Genomic DNA, 22,497 nt, shown 5'->3' with positions numbered 1-22,497 from the left:
CCAACAGCCACGCTGTGCCAGCTGATCCAACAGCCACGCTGTGCCAGCCAAGCAGGGCTTGCCATGGCACGGCGTAGCCGGCGAAAGCCTGGAGACCCCGCTCTGCGCGGCTCGCCATGGCACGGCGTAGCCAGCGAAAGCCTGGAGACCCCGCTCTGCGAGGCTCCCAACACCTCGAGAGATTCATCGCAGTCTGGCGAGACGTTGCGACGTGAATCCTGCCCACAATGGGCGGGTCACCTTATTCGAGCGAGGCACTAAGCCTCACTGTAATGTGCAGATTGCCGAGATACCCAAGGCTTTGGGATTCAACCCCTTTGCCTCAGAGATCCCGGGCCAGCGCCGGTCCTCACTAACGTGGACCAGAGGGAACAGTACTCGTGGGGTTTCCCTGGGGATCATGCCATCTGGGCAGGGTGGTGCCCTGGCACTGCTGATGCCACCTGGGTACCCTGGCAGTGCCAATCTCTCGCGATAATGCGGAGTTCCGGTGTGCGGAGCCCGCCCTCCATTGTACCAAACGGGCTATGTGTGGCTTCGGCCGCCCATTCCCCGTACAGGCCCCTGATTCAACGCGAGTCACCTTGAATAGCCGCGTGTTTCTCGGCACTGCGAGCGCTGGAAACACACGGCTAACAGCGCGTGCTGGGCGACTTTGTTCCCTTGAGGGAGAATCGTGCCCAACGTGACCGATACCGGACACAATGCACCATATGTGGTCTGGACAATTCCCTGCACGTTATATTAGTTTTCCTAATCACTTGCTGTCCCTGCATATGAGCCACACCATCCTGACTTGGAAATATATCAGCCGTTCCCTCACTGTCGCTGGGTCAAAATTCTGGAACACCCTCCCTAACAGCACGGTGGGTGTACCTACACCTCAGGGACTGCAACGATTCAAGAAGGCAGCTCACCACCACCTTCTCAAGTGGCAATTAGGGATGGGCAACAAATGCTGGCCTAGCCAGCTACGCCGGCATCCCGTGAATGGATTTTTTAAAACAGCAATGCAGACGGCAGTCCAGTCGATAGTTTCATGCGAGATGGTTCTGACAGAACCTGCCTCTCACTGATTGGCTGCCACAGCCATCAGCAAATGTCCCTCCCATGGAGAACCATTTCCATCACTGAAATGGGTTCTTTGCTCCATGCCGACAGCCTCTCGTGTCTGGAACGATGCCAACAACAATCTGGGTTCAACTTGGCCACTCTCCATCCATCAATTACAACATAGCTAGGGTTTGACGCTCAAATTCCCACACACAAACATGGGCAGCTCCACCTGCGAGAGGGAAGGATAACCACTCACAACAGACTGGGAGGTTGGGTAGCGATGATGGATCGAGGATGCTCAGTGGAGGCAGAGGGGGTTTGGTCCGCGGTGCGACAGGAAGACTCTTCAGTTCCGTCTTACACTCATCCAAGTTAATCTTACACGTGGAACTGAAAGACAGAAGGAAAAGGAAATTCAATTCACAGGCAACTAACAAAGCAATTCAACAATCCTGGGTGATGTGAAAACCTTCTCTAAACTGTCCCTATCAAACGCTCCCAGGACAAGTAGTGCGATGATATGCATAAGCAATCTTGTATATAATAATTAACATGACCTCCGACCACCAGGTGGCAGTGTAAAACTACCACGGGACTCTGTGCCTAGGGGAGTGGGGAGTAAGTCGTGTTGGTGGATAGACATATTTTGCAGTAGCTCTATACCACTTACTTAGTGTTAGTAGTTGGTTATATATTTATTCCAGTTATCTTTACCACACAGTCGTTTCGTAATAAATTATTTTAAACTAGTCAAGAACCAGGTGTTCAGTAGTGCATAATTTACACCGGCCAGTCTACAGAACATGACATGGTACCAGGTTTGATGATTGACTAAGAACAAGAAAATTCCGCAAAGATCTGAACCTCAACATTGTCTGATACCCAAAAGGGAGGAAATATAATAATAATAATCTTTATTATCACAAGTAGGCTTATATTAACATTCCACAAAGTTACTGTGAAAAGCCACATTCCAGCACCTGTTGGGAAGGAGAATTCAGAATGTCCAAATCACCTAACCTGCACATCTTTGGACTGTGGGAGGAAACCGGAGGAAACCCACGCAGACACGGGGAGAAAGTGCAGACTGTAGCCACCTTGGGTGACCACTGCCCAAGCACAAAATGGAAGATTGCAAGGAATGCAGGGAAAATGGACATGTTGTAAAATGCAAGCAGCCTGCAGAGCGCTTGTATATTTGGACTGCTGCAGAAACCAGTTTGGCTGTTGCCAAAACCAGACAACACTATGAAAAGAAACAAGTTAACATATTAATGAGGCGATACCGGGCGATCCCCAGGCACAAAAGAAACAAGTTAACACTAATCGATACATTCAATGGAAGGCCAGACTTTTCGGTGCCAAAGAAGCCCAAAACAATAAGTCCCAAGAACCGCCCCAGTGATCGAGGAACTGCCCCGTTATTGGGGAATTCAAATCAATCGATTGGGAAGAGACCCAGTCGATTGCGAGAGTATAGAGGGTCCGCCCAGGTGGGCGCGAGACCCTGAGAGAGGTATAAGACAGAGACCCCGACCCCAGCTCTCTCTCTCTGCCAGCCTCTCCTTGACCAGCCAGCCCTCCCAGCAGAACAACGTTGCAGCAGAAGAACCTTGAGGAGGAGAGGTCTGGGCAGAAGCCGCCAGCAAGTAAGTCACAACGCACGCTACGAGAGTAGACACTCCTGACCCCCTTTAGTCCATAACTACTGGAAGCCTGCGGACCCAGGGCAAAGCTAGAAGCCGTTGTTCCCTGATCCGGCAGTCCCCTTATCCAGATAAGTATTTGGCCTATTAGCGGTAGGATTAGCCTAGTCTCATAGTTTTATATGCATGCTTAGTAGATTACTGTAATATAATAAACGTGTCTTGTTTGAACTTACTAATTGGTGTATGGTTTTATTGCTTTGAACTTGACCTTGAAACTTGTGGCGGTATCTTAACGATACCTGGCGACACCAAAGCTAAGTAACGAAACAGAGCCAAATTGAGTGTTAAGCACACTCACCCAGAACGAGCAACAAGACTCCGCACAGACAATGACCCGTGCCGGGAATCGAACCTGGGACCCTGGCACTGTGAAGCCACAGTGCTAGCCACTGTGCTACCGTGTCGCCCAGGTGAGGTGGCAGGCGCAACCCGTTTCAGCAAGTTACATGCGTCACAAGGCTTTTGGCAGCTTAAATTAGACAAAGAAAGCACAAAGCTATGTCTGTTCAACACACCCTTTGGAGGGTATTGCTTCCTAAGGATGCCAGTTGGCATAAGTTCTGCTTCAGAAATTTTCCATCAGGCCATGGAGCACATAGTTGAAAGGATTCCAGCAGTCCGAGTTTGTGTGGATGATATAATCATCTGGGGATCGAGACGGGAAGAACACGACAAAAGGCATCTCAGGGTCTGGAAGAGCATTAAAAGAAACGGCTTAAACAGGGCAAAATGTCAAATTGGTGTGGACAACATCACCTTCCTGGGAGACAAGTTCTCCGCACAAGGCCTTCAGCCTGATCAAGATCAAATAAGGGCAATCTTGCAGGTGGCACATCCCACGGATGTAAAAAAAAAGGTACACCAAGAATGTTAGGGACGATAAATTTTGTTTGGAAATTTTGTTTGGGAAATTCATTCCCAACCTCGCAGCAAAACTGCAAACCGGAGAGAAACTGTCAAGAAGGATGCAACATTCCAATGGTGTACCAAAGGTGAACAGGAATGGCAAACATTGCAAGTTTCATTGGCAACAGCGACAGTCCTGATGTGTTTCGACCCAGCGAAAAAGATGAAAGTTTTGACGACGCATCAAAGGCTGGTTTGGAAGCGGTCTTATTACAACAAGATCTGGAAAATAACTGGCTTCCAGTAGCATAAGCATCCAGATCAATGTCTGATACGGAACGCAATTGAAAAGGAATGCCTCGGATTCATCAATGGTCTCACCAAACCTCATGGTGAAGTCTATGGTCTTCCAATGTTTGTGATGGAAACTTACCACAGACCACTGGTCATAATGATTAACACAAAAATCTTAACGAAATATCCCCGAGGATTCAGCGAATGGTCACAACGCTGCAACGCTATGACTTTGAGCTGATTTATACACTGGGCAAGCATCTCATTGTTGCTGATACACTACCTAGAGTCGCAGGCATGGAAGAGGTACACCAGTTGGATGAAGATCTGCAGATCTATGTGAATCTGGTCGCTGAGTCTCTGCCGGTTTCTGACAATAAGTCAAAATTAATAAAGCAAGAAACCACCAAAGCCACGGTCTTGCAAAAGGTGATAGCACGCCTTCATGGAGAATGGCCTCAAGGTTCCTGCTCGAGTTTTTAACAATGTAAGAGCCAGTGATGCAAATGGCTTTTTGCTTCGAAAACAAAGGATCGTCATTCCACAGTCATTAAGGTCAATGATCCTAAAGAAACTCTATGAGGGAACTTGGGGATGGGAAAGTGCAAACATAGAGCCAGGGAGGCAGTGTATTGGCCGGGGATAAACCACGACATTTAAATGATGGTGAATAACTGCGAAACCGGTCAACAAATTCAGCGTAAACAAAGCAGAGAGCCGATGCAGTTGGGTGAGGTCGTCACAACCCCATGGCAGAAGGTAGGCATGGATGTTTTTTTACATGAATGGAAACGAATACCTTCTAGACATTGACTACTTTTCTAATTATCTGGAGGTAGCACAGCTGTCGAATTCCACGACCAGGTGTGTCATTAAGCACGTCAAAGAGATTTCCACATGGGATACCGAATGTAGTCACGAGTGACAATGGTCCTGGTTTTGACAGTTATCATTGGACAGAGCTTTTGCACGTCAGTATGATTTTAAACACATCACCACGAGTCCTCTGTACTCTCAGTCTAACGGTAAGGCTGAGAAGAGCATTCATATTGTTAAACAGCTCCTGAAAAAAGCATTAGATAGCCGTGATGACACCCATCTCGTGCTCCTAAGGTATCGTTCTGCACCACTAGTCAATGGGCTTTCACCAGCTCGGTTGCTGATCAACAGGCAACTGAGAACAGGCCTTGCCCTATATTCCTCAAGAACCAGTGAACCACACGTTAGAGACGCAACATCGAGGGCCGAAGGGCCTGTTCTGTGCTGTACTGTTCTATGTTCACCTCCCAAAAAAGGAGGCAACAGGGATTTTACGACCGATCCGCGAAAAGACTCCAACCATTGCAATCAGGAGACACGGTCAGACTAGAAGATTCCGAAGGGAGCGGATGGTCTCAGCAGGCAGGTACTGCGACAAGCAGGCCCAAACTCGTATCTCAGCCTCACGGATGAGGGGGTTGTCTGAAGAAGGAACAGAAGAGTTGCGCTGAAAGTTCAGCAACCTTTTGTGATGCAAACGGAAGAAGAAGCGGTTGGCAGCCCGAAAACAGCTGAAACAGTTCAGCAAACGGAGCCCCAACAGCAAGTTACAGACACAGCAACACAAGAACAACAAGCAGCATCCACAACTACAGAGGAACATGAAGCAACTTCACAAGTTCAGCAGCCGCTCTGAAGATCAATAGGGCTAAGACGCAAACCTGACAGACTGAATTTGTGACGGACTGTAAATAGTAAAGATGTAAATATTTATGAACATCATATTGAATTGAAAAAAAAGTCTAATCAATGTAAATAACAACATTTCCAAAGGAAAGGGAATGTGATGATATGCATAAGCAATTTTCTATATAATATTGTATGTGACCTCCGACCACCAGATGGCGGTGTAAACTTACCACATACAGTCTGTGCCTAAGGGAGCGGGGAGTAAGTCCTGTTGGATAGGCGTATTTTGCAGTAGCTCTAGTATTGTTAAGTTAGTGTCAGTAGATTGTTACATTTATTCCAGTTATCTTTACCACTCAGTTGTTTCATAATAAATTATTTTAAACTAGTCAAGATCCAGATGTTCTGTAGGGCATCATTTACACCAGCCAGTCTACAGAACTTCACATACAGCATGGAGTTAGATAGAGAATAAAGCTCTCTCTACACTGTCCCCATCAAACACTCCCAGGACAGGTACAGCACGGGTTAGATACAGAGTAAAGCTCCCTCTACACTGTCCCCATCAAACACTCCCAGGACAGGTACAGCACGGGGTTAGATACAGAGTAAAGCTCCCTCTACACTGTGCCCATCAAACACTCCCAGGACAGGTACAGCACGGGGTTGGATACAGAGTAAAGCTCCCTCTGCACTGTCCCCATCAAACACTCCCAGGGCAGGTACAGCACGGGGTTAGATACAGAGTAAAGCTCCCCCTACACTGTCCCCATCAAACACTCCCAGGACAGGGACAGCACGGGGTCAGATACAGAGTAAAGCTCCCTCTACACTGTCCCCATCAAACACTCCCAGGACAGGGACAGCACGGGGTTAGATACAGAGTAAAGCTCCCCCTACACTGTCTGCATCAAACACTCCCAGGACAGGTGCAGCACGAGGTTAGATACAGAGTAAAGCTCCCTCTCCACTGTCCCCATCAAACACTCCCAGGACAGGTACAGCACGGGGTTAGATAGAGTAAAGCTCCTTCTACAGTGTCCCCATCAAACACTCCCAGGACAGGTACAGCACGGGGTTAGATACAGAGTAAAGCTCCCTCTCCACTGTCCCCATCAAACACTCCCAGGACAGGTACAGCATGGGAATAGATACAGAGTAAAGCTCCCTCTATACTGTCCTCATCAAACACTCCCAGGACAGGACAGCACGGGGTTAGATACAGAGTAAAGCTCCCTCTACACTGTCCCCATCAAACACTCCCAGGACAGATGCAGCACGGGGTTAGATACAGAGTAAAGCTCCCTCTCCACTGTCCCCATCAAACACTCCCAGGACAGGTACAGCACGGGGTTAGATAGAGTAAAGCTCCTTCTACAGTGTCCCCATCAAACACTCCCAGGACAGGTACAGCACGGGGTTAGATACAGAGTAAAGCTCCCTCTCCACTGTCCCCATCAAACACTCCCAGGACAGGTACAGCACGGGGTTAGATACAGAGTAAAACTCCCTCTACACTGTCCCCATCAAACACTCCCAGGACAGGGACAGCACGGGGTTAGATACAGAGTAAAGCTCCCTCTACACTGTCTGCATCAAACACTCCCAGGACAGGTGCAGCACGAGGTTAGATACAGAGTAAAGCTCCCTCTCCACTGTCCCCATCAAACACTCCCAGGACAGGTACAGCACGGGGTTAGATACAGAGTAAAGCTCCCTCTACACTGTCCCCATCAAACACTCCCAGGACAGGTACAGCACGGGGTTAGATACAGAGTAAAGCTCCCTCTACACTGTCCCCATCAAACACTCCCAGGACAGGTACAGCACGGGGTTAGATACAGAGTAAAGCTCCCTCTACACTGTCCCCATCAAACACTCCCAGGACAGGTACAGCACGGGGTATAGATACAGAGTAAAGCTCCCTCTACTACTGTCCCCATCAAACACTCCCAGGACAGGTACAGCACGGGGTTAGATACAGAGTAAAGCTCCCTCTACACTGTCCCCATCAAACACTCCCAGGACAGGTACAGCACGGGGTTAGATACAGAGTAATGCTCCCTCTACACTGTCCCCATCAAACACTCCCAGGACAGGTACAGCACGGGGTTAGATAAGAGTAAAGCTCCCTCTACACTGTCTCCAGCAAACAGTCCCAGGACAGGTACAGCACGGGGTTAGATACAGAGTAAAGCTCCCTCTACACTGTCCCCATCAAACACTCCCAGGACAGGTACAGCACGGGGTTAGATACAGAGTAAAGCTCCCTCTACACTGTCCCCATCAAACACTCCCAGGACAGGTACAGCACGGGGTTAGATACAGAGTAAAGCTCCCTCTACACTGTCCCCATCAAACACTCCCAGGACAGGTACAGCACGAGGGTTAGATACAGAGTAAAGCTCCCTCTCCACTGTCCCCATCAAACACTCCCAGGACAGGTACAGCACGGGGTTAGATACAGAGTAAAGCTCCTCTACAGCTGTCCCCATCAAACACTCCCAGGACAGGTACAGCACGGGGTTAGATACAGAGTAAAGCTCCCTCTCCACTGTCCCCATCAAACACTCCCAGGACAGGTACAGCACGGGGATAGATACAGAGTAAAGCTCCCTCTATACTGTCCTCATCAAACACTCCCAGGACAGGTACAGCACGGGGTTAGATACAGAGTAAAGCTCCCTCTACACTGTCCCCATCAAACACTCCCAGGACAGATGCAGCACGGGGTTAGATACAGAGTAAAGCTCCCTCTCCACTGTCCCCATCAAACACTCCCAGGACAGGTACAGCACGGGGTTAGATAGAGTAAAGCTCCTTCTACAGTGTCCCCATCAAACACTCCCAGGACAGGTACAGCACGGGGTTAGATACAGAGTAAAGCTCCATCTACACTGTCCCCATCAAACACTCCCAGGACAGGGACAGCACGGGGTTAGATACAGAGTAAAACTCCCTCTACACTGTCCCCATCAAACACTCCCAGGACAGGTACAACACGGGGTTAGATACAGAGTAAAGCTCCCTCTACATTGTCCCCATCAAACACTCCCAGGACAGGTACAACACGGGGTTAGATACAGAGTAAAGCTCCCTCTACACTGCCCCCATCAAACACTCCCAGGACAGGTACAGCACGGGGTTAGATACAGAGTAAAGCTCCCTCTACACTGTCCCCATCAAACACTCCCAGGACAGGTACAGCACGGGGTTAGATACAGAGTAAAGCTCCCTCTACACTGTCCCCATCAAACACTCCCAGGACAGGGACAGCACGGGGTTAGATACAGAGTAAAGCTCCCTCTACACTGTCCCCATCAAACACTCCCAGGACAGGTACAGCACGGGGTTAGATACAGAGTAAAGCTCCCTCTACACTGTCCCCATCAAACACTCCCAGGACAGGTACAGCACGGGGTTAGATACAGAGTAAAGCTCCCTTTACACTGTCCCCATCAAACACTCCCAGGACAGGTACAGCACGGGGTTAGATACAAAGGGTAGGCTAGCTGTCCCAGTGACAATGACATTATGAAAGCCGACCGTATGAGTTGGTCTCAGGCTACACCCTGATTAAAAATAGTTAATCTTTAAGGGCGGGACGGTGTCACAATGGTTAGTACTGCTGCCTCACGGCACTGAGGACCCAGGTTCGAACCCGGCCCTGGGCCACTGTCCGTATGGAGTTTGCACATTCTCCCCGTGTCTGCAGGTTCGGTGGATTGGCCCTTAATTAGAAAAAATAAAAAAATAGTGAATCTTTGAATAGCTAATGCCCTTAAGTCAGTAAGACTAGAAAGGGGATTTTGTGATTCATTTCCGTAGGAAAGTCATTCTTTCTACTGTCATTATTGAGAGAACTCAGTGACAAACAGAAAAAATACAAACGGCAAATAATCCAAAAAAACTTATTCCTATTGCATTGGAGCCAGAGCATTCTGCTCTGGGGATCTGGCTTCAAATCCCACCACCAAAACTCCAACAATGACCTTGACACCATTGTCGATTGTCAGAAAAACCCATTTGGTTCACTGCTGCCCTTGCGGGAAGGAAATCTGCCGTCCTTACCCGGTCTGGCCTACATGTGACTCCAGACCCACAGCAATGTGGTTGATTCTGAACTGCCCCTCGGGGCAATTAGGGATGGGCAATAAATGCGGAACAGCCTGCAGCTCGTCCCACGAAAGAAAAAAATTTTTTAATCGAAAGTCAGACAATATTCACCTCAAAATGTTATTCCATCCACAGTCAGTCTCCCCCCATCACTGACTCTACCCCCCATTCACTCCCCTCCCACATCCCCATGTACACTCTCCCCTATCACTGACTCTACCCCCCATTCACTCCCCTCCCACATCCCCATGTACACTCTCCCCCATCGCTGACTCTCCCCCCCCCCATCTAATCCCCTCCCACATCCCCATGTACACTCTCCCCTATCACTGACTCTACCCACCCCCTCCCACATCCCCATGTACACTCTCCCCTATCACTGACTCTCCCCCCCCCATTCACTCCCCTCCCACAGCCCCATGTACACTCTCCCCTATCACTGACTTTACCCCCCCCATTCACTCCCCTCCCACATCCCCATGTACACTCTCCCCTATCACTGACTCTACCCACCCATTCACTCCCCTCCCACAGCCCATGTACACTCTCCCCTATCACTGACTCTACCCCCCCATTCACTCCCCTCCCACATCCCCATGTACACTCTCCCCTATCACTGACTCTACCCCCCCATCTAATCCCCTCCCACATCCCCATGTACACTCTCCCCTATCACTGACTCTACCCCCCATTGACTCCCCTCCCACATCCCCATGTACACTCTCCCCCATCGCTGACTCTACCCACCCAATCACTCCCCTCCCACATCCCCATGTACTCTCCCCTATCACTGAATCTACCCACCCCTCCCACATCCCCATGTACACTCTCCCCTATCACTGACTCTCCCCCCCATTCACTCCCCTCCCACAGCCCCATGTACACTCTCCCCTATCACTGACTCTCCCCCCCCATTCACTCCCCTCCCACCTCCCCATGTACACTCTCCCCTATCACTGACTCTACCCCCCCCCCCATTCACTCCCCTCCCACATCCCCATGTACACTCTCCCCCCGTCACTGACTCTACCCACCCATTCACCCCCCTCCCACACCCCCATGTACACTCTCCCCTATCACTGACTCTACCCACCCATTCACTCCCCTCCCACATCCCCATGTACACTCTCCCCTATCACTGACTCTACCCACCCATTCACTCCCCTCCCACATCCCCATGTACACTCTCCCCATCACTGACTCTACCTCCCCATTCACTCCCCTCCCACATCCCCATGTACACTCTCCCCTATCACTGACTCTACCCACCTTCTTTATTTTGCAATGTTTAAGCTGGCGATGAATGAGGGGGTAAACCATTATTAAACAACTGTAATAAAGGCAGGAATTACTAGAAATACACAGCAGCTTTGGCAGCATCTGCAGAGAGAAACAGGGTAATCAGATGACCCTTCATCGGAACAGGGAAAGGTAGACACAAAATGGGTTGAGAACAATCAAAAGGTGAGGGGCATAAAAAAAAAGAGGGTGGCAGGTTTGTGTCTGGATGGAAGGATGGAGAGGGGAACTAGTGATGGTGAGTAAACAATCGCTGTGTGGTGTGAATGACAGGATAGGTGCCATGTGAGGGAATAAGGAAAGGAATGGGGAATATAGCAGAGAAAAAGCACAGAGGCAGAGGTTCTGATCCAACATTGTTGAGGTCATGTTGAGTCCTGCAAGTTGTGGATAGTTGACTCAAAGGGCGCAAGGACTACATCTGTGTGCAAGCAAAATATACAGGGCGCGATGAAGTCCCCGAGCGAGCGCATTTATCCGCGTGTTTCGCAGTACCGAGAAACACACGGCTATTCAACACGACTCGTTTTGAATAAGGGGCCTAAATGGGGAACGCGCGGCCGAGGACACGCATTTTTACAATGGGGAGCTCCGCCCGCTGAAACTTCCCATTTTTAGATGGCGTCCTGATCCCTGACCTCCTCCCCCAGCCCGAACGCAACATGGGAGGCACCCTGGCAGCGCCAAACTGCCACCCTGGCAGTGTCCATGTCAACTGGCAGTGCCACCTGGGCGCCTTGGCAGTGCCAGGCTGGCAACAGGTGGCACTGGCAGGGTACACAGGTGACACCAGAGGTGCCAGGGCACCACCCTGCCTAAAGGGCATGCAGCTGGGGGCCTCCGATCCCCTTGGCGACCCCCATGAGTGCCATTCAATCTGGTCCCAGTTTGTGGGGAGCTGTACCAGGCTTACCGCCTCGCTCTAATATGCAGTTTTGCTAAAAGAAAGTGATGCCGCCCACACCCTTGAAACACCCCGCAAGGCGTTGCGAGCTGGGTCCCAGGAACGGGGTCTCCCGGCTTTCACGGGCCACGCTGCGACGCGACGAGCTGCTTTTACGGAGCAGTGTGGCCCGAGGATCAGGCCCTCAACCTCTTAACAATCATGGAGTTATTCACTGTCAGAAGGTTCTTGTTTCTCAGTGAGTAGTGTTCGTGCCCCTGGCCAGGAGGTTCGAGTCCCACACCAGAACTTGATGGCCAAGGAAGGTGTATTCATAATACGGCCAAACAGGTTGACCATCGACGCCCAACACCAATGGCAGGAGACAAGAGCGAGAGAGACTCCTGGTCAGCCGTGTGTCAAAATATACATGTGCAAGGGTTATACGGGTAGGAGTGCGTAACTTTAATAGCTCATCATAAAATCCCAGCATGGTTGCAGCACAAATGGCGACCATTCAGCCCATCATGTCTGTGCCAGCCCATCATGTCTGTGCCAGCCCATCATGTCTGTGCCAGCTCTCTGTAAGTCCAATTCAGCTAGTTCCGTTCCTCTGCCTTTTCCTAATAGTCCCGAAAGCGTCTGCCCTTCAGAATGATTTGAGACCTGCTTTAATAATCCAGTTAAACCAAGTTCAAATCTCGCACGGGGACTCAAAGAGTTCGATTTCAGTTTTAATCATCGGTATAACTAAAACTGACCATGAACTGTTGGATTGTCATGAAAAACTCAAACGGTTTGCAGATATTGCCTCGGGATGGAGATCAGCCAATCGTAGTCGGTCCCGGCCTATATCTGACTCCAGTCCAACACCAACATAGTCGGCAATCCCTCATAGGATCAGGAGGATGCCAGTTAATTGTGGGAGAGCTGTGACTGAACCCCATGTACCCATCTTACAGGGTGGGCATAGACAAGGGGCAAGGTTCTCCATCCCGCCGCACCAGGGCCGGGATTCTCCCCTATCCGGCGGGGCCTGGCACCAAGGAGTGGCGTGAACCACTCCGGCATTGGGCTGCCCCAAAGGTGTGGAATCCTCCGCACCTTCAGGGGCTAGGCCGGCCCTGGAGTGGTTTGTGCTGCGCTGGCCGGCAAGGAAGGGGGTTGGCGTCATGCCAACCGGCGCGAGTTGGCGCATACGCGGGAGCACCAGCGTGTGCTGGCGTCATCCCAGCGCATGCGCGGGGCGGGGTTCATCTCCGCGTCGGCCATCACGGAGGAATAGAGTGCCCCCACGGCACAGGCCCGACCGCGGATCAGTGGGCCCCGGTCGCGGGCCAGATCCCCCTGGCCCCCCCCACCCCACCGAGGCCGCCCGCGCCAGCCGGTCCCGCCGGTAAGGACCTACTCTAATTTGCGCCGGCAAGGCCGGCAAAAAAAAAGGGGCGGCCACTCGGCCCATCACGGGCCGGAGGATCGCCGGGCGTGCCACTGCTGGCGGCCGGCAAACGGCACGGCGTGATTCCCGCTCCTACCAAATCCCCGGCACCGGAGAATTCGGCACCCGGCACTGGGTCGGAGAATCCCACCCCAGATTTCTCCGTCCCAGGATTCTCCGTCTGCCCAGCCGGCCAATGGGGTTTCCTATTGTGGGCAGCCCCACACCGTAGGGAAACGTCCAGGTTGCCGGTGCAACGGAGAATCCCGACAGCGGAGAATCCAGCCCAGGGTGCTTTCTCTTGGCTGGTCAGTCTAGAACCAGGGGGTGCCGGCTCAGAATCAGGGGCAGGCCATTCAGGACTCAGATGAGGAGGAATATCTTCACTCAGAAGGCGGTGAATCTTTGAAAATCTCGACCACAGAGGGCAGTGGAATCTCAGTCAATGAGTATGCTCAAGACAGAGTTCGATGGATTTCTGGACACTAATCGAGGGATATGGAAATAACGCAGGAAAATAGCATTGAGGTGGAAGATCAGCCATCATTGAATGGCGGAGCAGGCTCGACGGGCTGAATGGCCTCCTCCTGTTCCTTTGTCCTCATACCATGGTTAGTTTTAAAACCCAGCTGGGTTAACAACAATCTAACAAATCCAACATCAATCGCCATTTGCAGGAAAGAGTTCAGAATTGGTACCACACTTTGCATATTGATGTGTTTCTTAACTTCACCCACCTCCCCCCCCCCCCGACCCTGGCCCACAACCACACACCCACCCCCACTACACCCTCTCCTGGACTCCCCCAGCCGGCAGTAATAGTTTTTTCTCTGCCTCAATTTCCCTGAATATCTGAAAAACTTCCAATTCATAATGGTGGGCTTGTTAGATCGAGGCCAGAGTTCAAGAGCAAGGACGCTACCTTGAACTTGTATAAATCACTGGTTCGGCCTTAGCTGGAGTACTGCGTCCAGTTCTGGACACCGCATTTAGGAAAGGAAGTGAAGGCATTGAGCAAATTACAGAAAAGATTCACAAGCATAGTCCCAGGGGTGAAAAACCTCAGTTACGTAGGTAGATTGGAGAAGGTGGAACTGTTTTCCTTCGTGAAGAAAAGGTTGAGAGGAGATTTGATAGAGGTGTTCAAAATCATGAGGGGTCTCGGCAGAGTAGACAGGGGGAAATTGTCCCCATTGGTGGAAAAATCAAGAACCAAATTAAAAGCAATTGGTAAAAGAAGCAATGGAGACAAGAGGAGAAATTACCTCGCACAGCGAGTGATTAGGATCTGTAATGCACTGTCTGTGAGTGTGGTGGAGACAGATTCACACAGCGAGTGATTAGGACCTGGAATGTACTGTCTGTGAGTGCGGTGGAGGCAGATTCACACAGCGAGTGGTTAGGATCTGGAATGTACTGTCTGTGAGTGTGGTGGAGGCAGATTCACACAGTGAGTGGTTAGGATCAGGAATGTACTGTCTGTGAGTGTGGTGGAGACAGGTTCACACAGCGAGTGGTTAGGATCTGGAATGTACTGTCTGTGAGTGTGGTGGAGACAGATTCACACAGCGAGTGGTTAGGATCTGGAATGTACTGTCTGTGAGTGTGGTGGAGACAGATTCACACAGCGAGTGGTTAGGATCTGGAATGTACTGTCTGTGAGTGTGGTGGAGACAGATTCACACAGTGAGTGGTTAGGATCTGGAATGTACTGTCTGTGAGTGTGGTGGAGACAGATTTAATTGTGGCTTTCAAAAAGGAACTGGATAATTACAGGGTTGCATAGAAAAGGCAGGAGAGTGGGACTCGCCCATTTGTTCTCAAAGAGAGCCAGCACATGTATCTTTCCCCCATGTGAACTATTTTTAAAAAAAATTTAGAGTACCCAATTCCTTTATTTTTCCAATTAAAGGGCAATTTAGCACCAATCCACCTACCCTGCACATCTTTGGGTTGCAGGGGTGAGACCCACGCAGGCACGGGGAAAATGTGCAAACTCCACACGGACAGTGACCCGGGGCCGGGATCGAACCTGGGTCCTCGGTGGGGTGAGGCATCAGTGCTAACCACTGCACCACCGTGCTGCTCCGTTCATCTAGCTATTCAACCGAAACAAAACATGGCCCCGTCGTGCCCGACTCAGTGTTGGGGCGAGAGAACTTGTGAGACATCGCGATCTGGATCTCGCCCTCGCTGGGCGTGATCATGATTTACAGATTTAAGTGAGCGGTTAGGCGTCAATGCGCAAACATTGACCAGGCGTAATGGCACCTGAGGGAGGGGGGCAGGGGCCTCCCAGGCCATCGGAGGACCCGAGGTGGTCGGGCTCTGGGCAGAGTGGTATCATGGCACACCCGCTGCCACCCAGGTGCCTTGGCACGGTCAGCCTTGCACTACCAGGGTTCCCAGGTGGCATTGCCAGATAGGCAGGGGCACTGCCAGGGTTCTAGTCTGGCAATGCCAACGTGCCCCGGTGCCAAGTTGCCCCTGCCAGGGATCGGGTCTGGGGTTGCCCTGCCCTTATGCGATGGGGTGAGGGGGGGGCTCAAAGACCCCCGAACAAGTAAGTTGGGGGGTTGGTCCAGAGGCTGCGATGGGGATGCCAAGGGGGGGCCGAGAGATTGGGGCCACGATCTCTTTCTACACTGACGAGCTCAATTCAGCTCAATGAGGCTAAGTGCAACCTCGACAGGGTTATTATTATTATTAAACGCACCCAAAAAAGAGGAACAGGTTGTACACATCAATGCTCAGACATCTGCCAATGTGCCCTTCTACCATTCCAAACTCTGATTGGACGTATTTCTGGGAGGTTCCATCACAATGACGTTCGCCTCAGTCTGCCCCACTTGGTCGAATATCCCTTGATTCGCTGAGAGATGTTAAATCTGCCTCTCTCATCTCTACAAATATTCAACAATGGAGCACCCACCACCTTCGTGAAAATTCCCAAAATTCCCAATCCTCGGAGTGAAGACTCCTCATCTCAGTCCCAAATGGTGGGCCCCCTGATGCTCAGACAGTGCCGCCGTGTTTTAGATTCCCCCCCCCCAAACCCGGGGAGATGAGTAGAACATTTTCAGCTACAGCGTTGCCGAATAAATGGGTGGATTTCAGCAAAGCCTTTGACAAGGTTCCACATGGGAGGCTTATAAATAAGGGACACAGGGGAACTTGATAAGGTGGATTCAAAACTGGCTGAGCTGCAGGAGACAGAGGGTGCGGAGTTTGCGGATGACACAAAGATTGGCCGGGTGGTTAACAGTGAGGTTGAGAATCTTGGGTTACAGGACGATATAGACGGGATGGTCAAATTGGCAGAAAAGTAGCAGATGGAATTTAACCCTGAAAAGTGTGAGATGTTACACTTCAGAAGGAGCAATATGACAAGGAAATATTCAATGAATGGCTCCACACTGGGAAGTCCTGAGGAACAAAGAGGCCTCGGTGTGTTTGTTACTAAATCTCTGATGGCAGAAGGGCTAGTTAATCGGGTGGTGAAAAAGGCAAATGGGACACTTGCCTTTATCAATCGAGGCATGGGTTACAAATGTTGGAGTTGTATCGAACTTTGGTGAAGCCACAGCTGGAGCACTGTGTGCAATTCTGGTCGCCACACTATAGGAAGGATGTGATTGTACTGGAGGGGGTGCAGAGGAGATTCACCAGGATGTTGCCTGGGATGGAACATTTAAGTTATGAAGAGAGGTTGGATAGGCTTGGGTTGTTTTCTCTGGAGCAGAGAAGACGGAGGGGCGACCTGATCGAGGTGGACAAGATTCTGAGGGGCATGGACGGGGTGGATAGGGAAGGGTCAGTTGAAGGGTCAGTTACAAGGGGACACAAGTTTAAGGTGAGAGGCAAGAGGTTGAGTGGGGAATGTGACAGTCTGGAACGCACGGCCTGGGAGGGTGGTAGAGGCGGGTTGCCCCACATCCTTTAAAAAGTACCGAGTTGAGCACTGGGCATGTCATAACATTCAAGCCTATGGGGCCAAGTGCTTGTAAATGAAATGAAATGAAAATCGCTTATTGTCACGAGTAGGCTTCAATGAAGTTACTGTGAAAAGTCCCTAGTCACCACATTCCGGCGCCTGTTCAGGGAGGCTGGTACGGGAATCGAACCGTGCTGCTCGGTCTGCTTTAAAAGCCGGCGATTTAGCCCAGTGTGCTAAACCAGCCCCAGAGATTAGCTGGGCAGGTCAGGTATTTTTCATGTGTCGGTGCAGACTCGATGGGCTGAATGGCCTCTTCTGCGTCATGTATTTCTGTGATTCTGTGATCTGATTTCACCGCAATAGGCAATTTAAATCAACTCAAGAGAGAGAATCTGCTTTATTTTGGAGAAAGGAGAGGGGCTAAGGGAGAGTGGGAAGGTGGGTATGAAAATGAAAATCAGCAAACGTCCCAGGGGACCATCGACTGTTCTCCCCCCTGAGAGAGAGAGAGCTGACTGGCGGCGAGTTAACCTGAGGCAAGGTTGGGAAGGCAGAGTATATGGGGGAGAGACAGAGAATTAACGGAGAACGAGCGTCCTGTTCGTAGCCGGGAAAATGTTAGAATCTATGCTAAAGGATGTGAAAACTGGACACTTGGAAAACAATGATGTGATTGGGCAGAGTCGATTTTAAAAAAGGGAAATCATGTTTGACAAACCTTCAGGGTTTTTTTTTTGAGGATGTTACCTGCAGCACAGATAATGGGGAACCGGTGGATGTGGTATATTTAGATTTTCGAAAGACTTTCAATGAGGTCCCACGCACGCGATTAAGAAACAAAATGAGAGCACCTGGGACTGGGGGTAATATACTGCCATGGATTGAGAATTGGCTAAACAGACAGAAACCAGAGAGCCGGAATAAATGTGTCATTCTAGGGCAGCACGGTGGCGCAGTGGGTTAGCCCAGTTGCCTCACGGCGCCGAGGTCCCAGGTTCGATCCCGGCTCTGGGTCACTGTCCATGTGAAGTTTGCACATTCTCCCTGTGTTTGCGTGGGTTTCACCCCCACAACCCAAAGATGTGCAGGGTAGGTGGATTGGCCACGCTAAATTGCCCCTTAATTGGAAAAAATGAATTGGGTACACTAAATTTATAAAAAAAAACAAAAAAAATGAATAAATGTGTCATTCTCAGCTCGGCAGAATGGGTGCTCGTTCACAATCTATAGAAAAGATTTGGACGTGAGAAGCAAATAAATTTCCGACTTTGCTGATGACACAACAGTAGGTGGGAAGTGAGCTGTGAGGAGGATGCAAGGAGGCTTCACGAGGACTTGGACAGGGTAAGCGAATGGGCAAGAACATGGCCGATGGAATATGATGCGAATACTTGTGAAGCAATGCATTTTGGGAGAAAAAAAACAAGAGTGCAGAGTATGTCTGAAATGGTGAGAGGCTGAGAAAGGTTAATATCCAAAGGGACCCTGGGTATCCTTGTTCATGAGTCACTAAAAGGTAGCATGCAGGTGCAACAAGCTCCATCTGCCATCTTGTTGCCCATTCATTTAACCTGTCAGAATCTTTGTATCCTCCCCACAGCTTACCTTTCCTACCTAGCTCAGTATCATCAGCAAACTTAGATAAATTACCATCTGTCTCTTCATTTAAGTCATTAGTATAGATTGTAAATAGCAGTAACCTCAGCATTGACCTTTACAGCACTCCATTATCTGAAAATGAAATGAAAATCTCTTATTGTCACGAGTAGGCTTCAAATGAAGTTACTGTGAAAAGCCCCTAGTCGCCACATTCCGGCGCCTGTTCGGGGAGGCTGGTACGGGAATCGAACCGTGCTGCTGGCCTGCTTGAAATCCAGCGATGTAGCCCAGTGTGCTGAACCAGCCCTGCTATCTACAGCCTCCCAACGTGAAAAAGCCCCTTTTACGCCCATTCTCTGCTTACTATTCATTAACCAATCCTCCAACCATGCTACCATATTACCCCCATCTCCATGAGTCCCTATGGTGCCCATGAACATTTTGTGGGACATCTATTGAACGGCGATTGGAAATCCAGGTACACTATGGGCGCGATTCTCCGAGCCCCGCGCCGGGGAGTTGCCGCAACCACGCCACGCCGCCCCGACGCCCCAAGGTGCGGAGAATCGCCGCTATTTGCGCCGACGCGTTTGGCACACCGCCGATCGCAGACCGCTGTACGAAGCCGGGCCGCTGATTCTCCGGCCCGAACATGGCCAAGTGGCCGCACGGAAACGGCAGAGTCCCGCCGGTGCCTTTCACCCCTGGTCGCTGCCGGCGGGAAATTTGCGCGAAGGGTTGGGGAACGGCCTGTGGGGCGGGGAAAAGCTCTTCTTCACCGGGAGGGGGGGGCCTCCGATGGTGCCTGGCCTGTGATCGGGGCCTACCAAACGGCGGGCCGCCCTCTTTCCCCCCCCCCGGGCCAACTTTGTTCCGCTTTCGGCTCCAGAACCCCTGCGTCATGTTGCATCGGGGCCGGAGCGTAGAAGAAGTCCCCCGGGCATGCGCGGGTTGGCACGGTTCCCATTTGGCACCGAGAAGGGAGGCTGGAGCGGCGTGAACCACTCCAGTGCCGTGCTGGCCCCCTGTGGGGTCAGAATCAGTCGTTCCCGTGCCCAATTCGCGCCGTCGTGAAACGCAACGGTGTTCACGACCGTGCGAACACTTGGTCTCCATTTTGGAGAATCGGCCGCTACATCTACCAGTTCCCCTTTACAGCCTCAAAAATCTTCAAACAGGATTTTCCTTGTGGGCAGCATGGTAGCACAGTGGTTAACACGGCTGCATCACAGCTCCAGGGTCCCAGGTTCGGATAACGGCTTGGGGTCACTGTGCGGAGTCTGCACGTTCTCCCCGTGTCTGCGTGGGTTTCCTCCGGGTGCTCCGCTTTCCTCCCACAGTCCAAAGACGTGCAGGTTAGGTGGATTGGCCATGATCAATTGCCCGTAGTTAGGGTTAGGGTGGAGGCGTGGGCTTGAGTAGGGTGCTCTTTCCAAGAGCTGGTGCAGGCTTGATGGGCCGAATGTCCTCCTTCTGCACTGTAAATTCTGAGATTCTGTAAAACAACCTGACTAATTCTGAACATGCTACTCTTTTCTAAAGGCATTATTAAGACGTCCTGAATAATAGAAACCGATGTTTGGATACCTGGGCCAAGTCCCGGGGATCTGTCAGATTTTAGTCCTTCAAGTGTCCCCAATACTTGACAATTAATTACCTTAATTTCCTCGCTCTTTTTAGCCCCTCGGTTATCGTCTATATCTGGAATGAAACCCATGACACAAAATGCCTCCGCTTCTGCTGCAAGCAATCAATGTTTACTTTGCTAACCTCTTCCTCTTTACACGCTAATAAAGCTCCAACAATCTGTTTACCGTATATATTTCTGCCGTGTTGACTCTCAATCTAATTTCCCCCCGTTTTATCAACTATATGGTGTCGCTTTGTTGGTTTCTGACCCACTCCCAATCCTCAGACTCATGGCTATTTTGTGCAACATCCCAACCCTCCTCTTCATGAATCTAACACAATCCCTAACTTCCGGGGTGAGTCAAGGGTACACACCCACACGAGACAGGTCGTTCTCTGTAAGTCTGTAAGTGACGCCACATCCCATGATTCCGAGCGCACACTCATGGCCACCCAGCCGCTTGTCAATGGATTTCCCAGTGAAGCCCCCCCCCCAACCCCCTGGTGAATTACAAGCTCAGCTTTACCATTAGCACAGGGCTTGCATTTCTGTAGCGTCATTCGCATCCCCGGGGCATCCCTAAGCCAATGATATACTTAGAACATAGAAAAATACAGCACAGAACAGGCCCTTCGGCCCACGATGCTGTGCCGAACCTTTGTCCTAGATGAATCATAGATTATCATAGAATTTACAGTGCAGGAGGCCATTCGGCCAATCGAATCTGCCCCAGCTCTTGGAAAGAGCACCCTACCCAAGGTCAACACCTCCACCCTATCCCCATAACCCAGTAACCCAACCCAACACTAAGGGCAATTTTGGACACTAAGGGCAATTTAGCATGGTCAATCCACCTAACCTGCACACCTTTGGACTGTGGGAGGAAACCGGAGCATCCGGAGGAAACCCACGCACACACAGGGAGGATGTGCAGACTCCGCACAGACAGTGAACCAAGATGGAATCGAACCTGGGACCCTGGAGTTGTGAAGCAATTGTGCTATCCACAATGCTACCGTGCTGCCCTTAAGAACAAATTAATCTACACTCCATTATTCTACCATAATCCATGTGCCTATCCAATAGCTGCTTGAAGGTCCCTAATGTTTCCGACTCAACTACTTCCACAGGCAATGCATTCCATGCCCCCACTACTCTCTGGGTAAAGAACCTAATTCGGACATCCCCCCTATATCTTCCACCCTTCACCTTAAATTTATGTCCCCTTGTAATGGTTTGTTCCACCCAGGGAAAAAATCTCTGACTCTCTACTCTATCTATTCCCCTGATCATCTTATAAACCTTTATCAAGTCGCCCTTCATCCTTCTCTGTTCTTTTTTTTAAATTTAGATTACCCAATTATTTTTTCCAATTATGGGGCAATTTAGCATGGCCAATCCACCTACTCTGCACATTTTTAGGTTGTGGGGGCGAAACCCACGCAGACACGGGGAGAATGTGCAAACTCCACACGGACAGTGACCCAGAGCCGGGATCGAACCTGGGACCTCAGCGCCGTGAGGCGGTTGTGCTAACCACTAGGCCACCGTGCTGCCTACCCTTCTCTGTTCTAATGAGAAACGGCCTAGCCCTTCAACCTTTCCTCGTAAGACCGACTCTCCATTCCAGGCAACATTCCTGGCAACATTCTTCAAATGTTATTATAAGTGAAATGTGCAGACACAAAGCAAGGTACCGTTACCTTTTTTTAAATTCATAGGATGTTGGGGTGATTGGAAAGAACAATATTTACGGCCCATCCTCGCATTTCAATGAGCAGGTGGTAGCGATCCACATCGCTTGAGAGTCTGGAGTCACATGTAGGCCAGACCGGGTAAGGACGGCAGATTTCCTTCCCTAAAGGACACTAGTGAACCAGGTGGGTTTTTACAACAATTGATGATCGTTTCATGGTCACCATCACTGAGACTAGGGCCGCGATTCTCCCAGCCTCCGTACCGGGCCAGAGAATCGCTGCAACCACGCCACGCCGCCTCAACGCTGGCGCACCTCGGAGAATC

At 50.6% G+C, this 22,497-nt stretch overlaps 1 protein-coding gene across 4 annotated transcripts in view; it reads right to left on the bottom strand.

Annotated features, from left to right (window-relative positions):
- Nucleotides 1-22,497, bottom strand: part of LOC119977259 (arf-GAP with Rho-GAP domain, ANK repeat and PH domain-containing protein 1) — a 259,394-nt gene that overhangs the window by 155,664 nt on the left and 81,233 nt on the right. For 3 of the 4 annotated variants that reach the window (XM_038817991.1, XM_038817990.1, XM_038817993.1), the window contains one exon: nt 1,313-1,446. In XM_038817991.1, coding sequence (XP_038673919.1) covers nt 1,313-1,446 — 134 coding nt within the window. Of the gene's footprint in view, nt 1-1,312; nt 1,447-5,803; nt 5,841-22,497 lie in introns of those variants that run through there. The other variant, XM_038817992.1, reaches the window with a different exon arrangement.

The sequence above is a fragment of the Scyliorhinus canicula genome, chromosome 14 (genome assembly GCF_902713615.1).
Source record: "Scyliorhinus canicula chromosome 14, sScyCan1.1, whole genome shotgun sequence".
Taxonomy (NCBI): domain Eukaryota; kingdom Metazoa; phylum Chordata; class Chondrichthyes; order Carcharhiniformes; family Scyliorhinidae; genus Scyliorhinus; species Scyliorhinus canicula.
The sequence above is the reverse complement of the archived record's forward strand: the minus strand, read 5'-3'. Positions and strand labels throughout refer to the sequence as shown.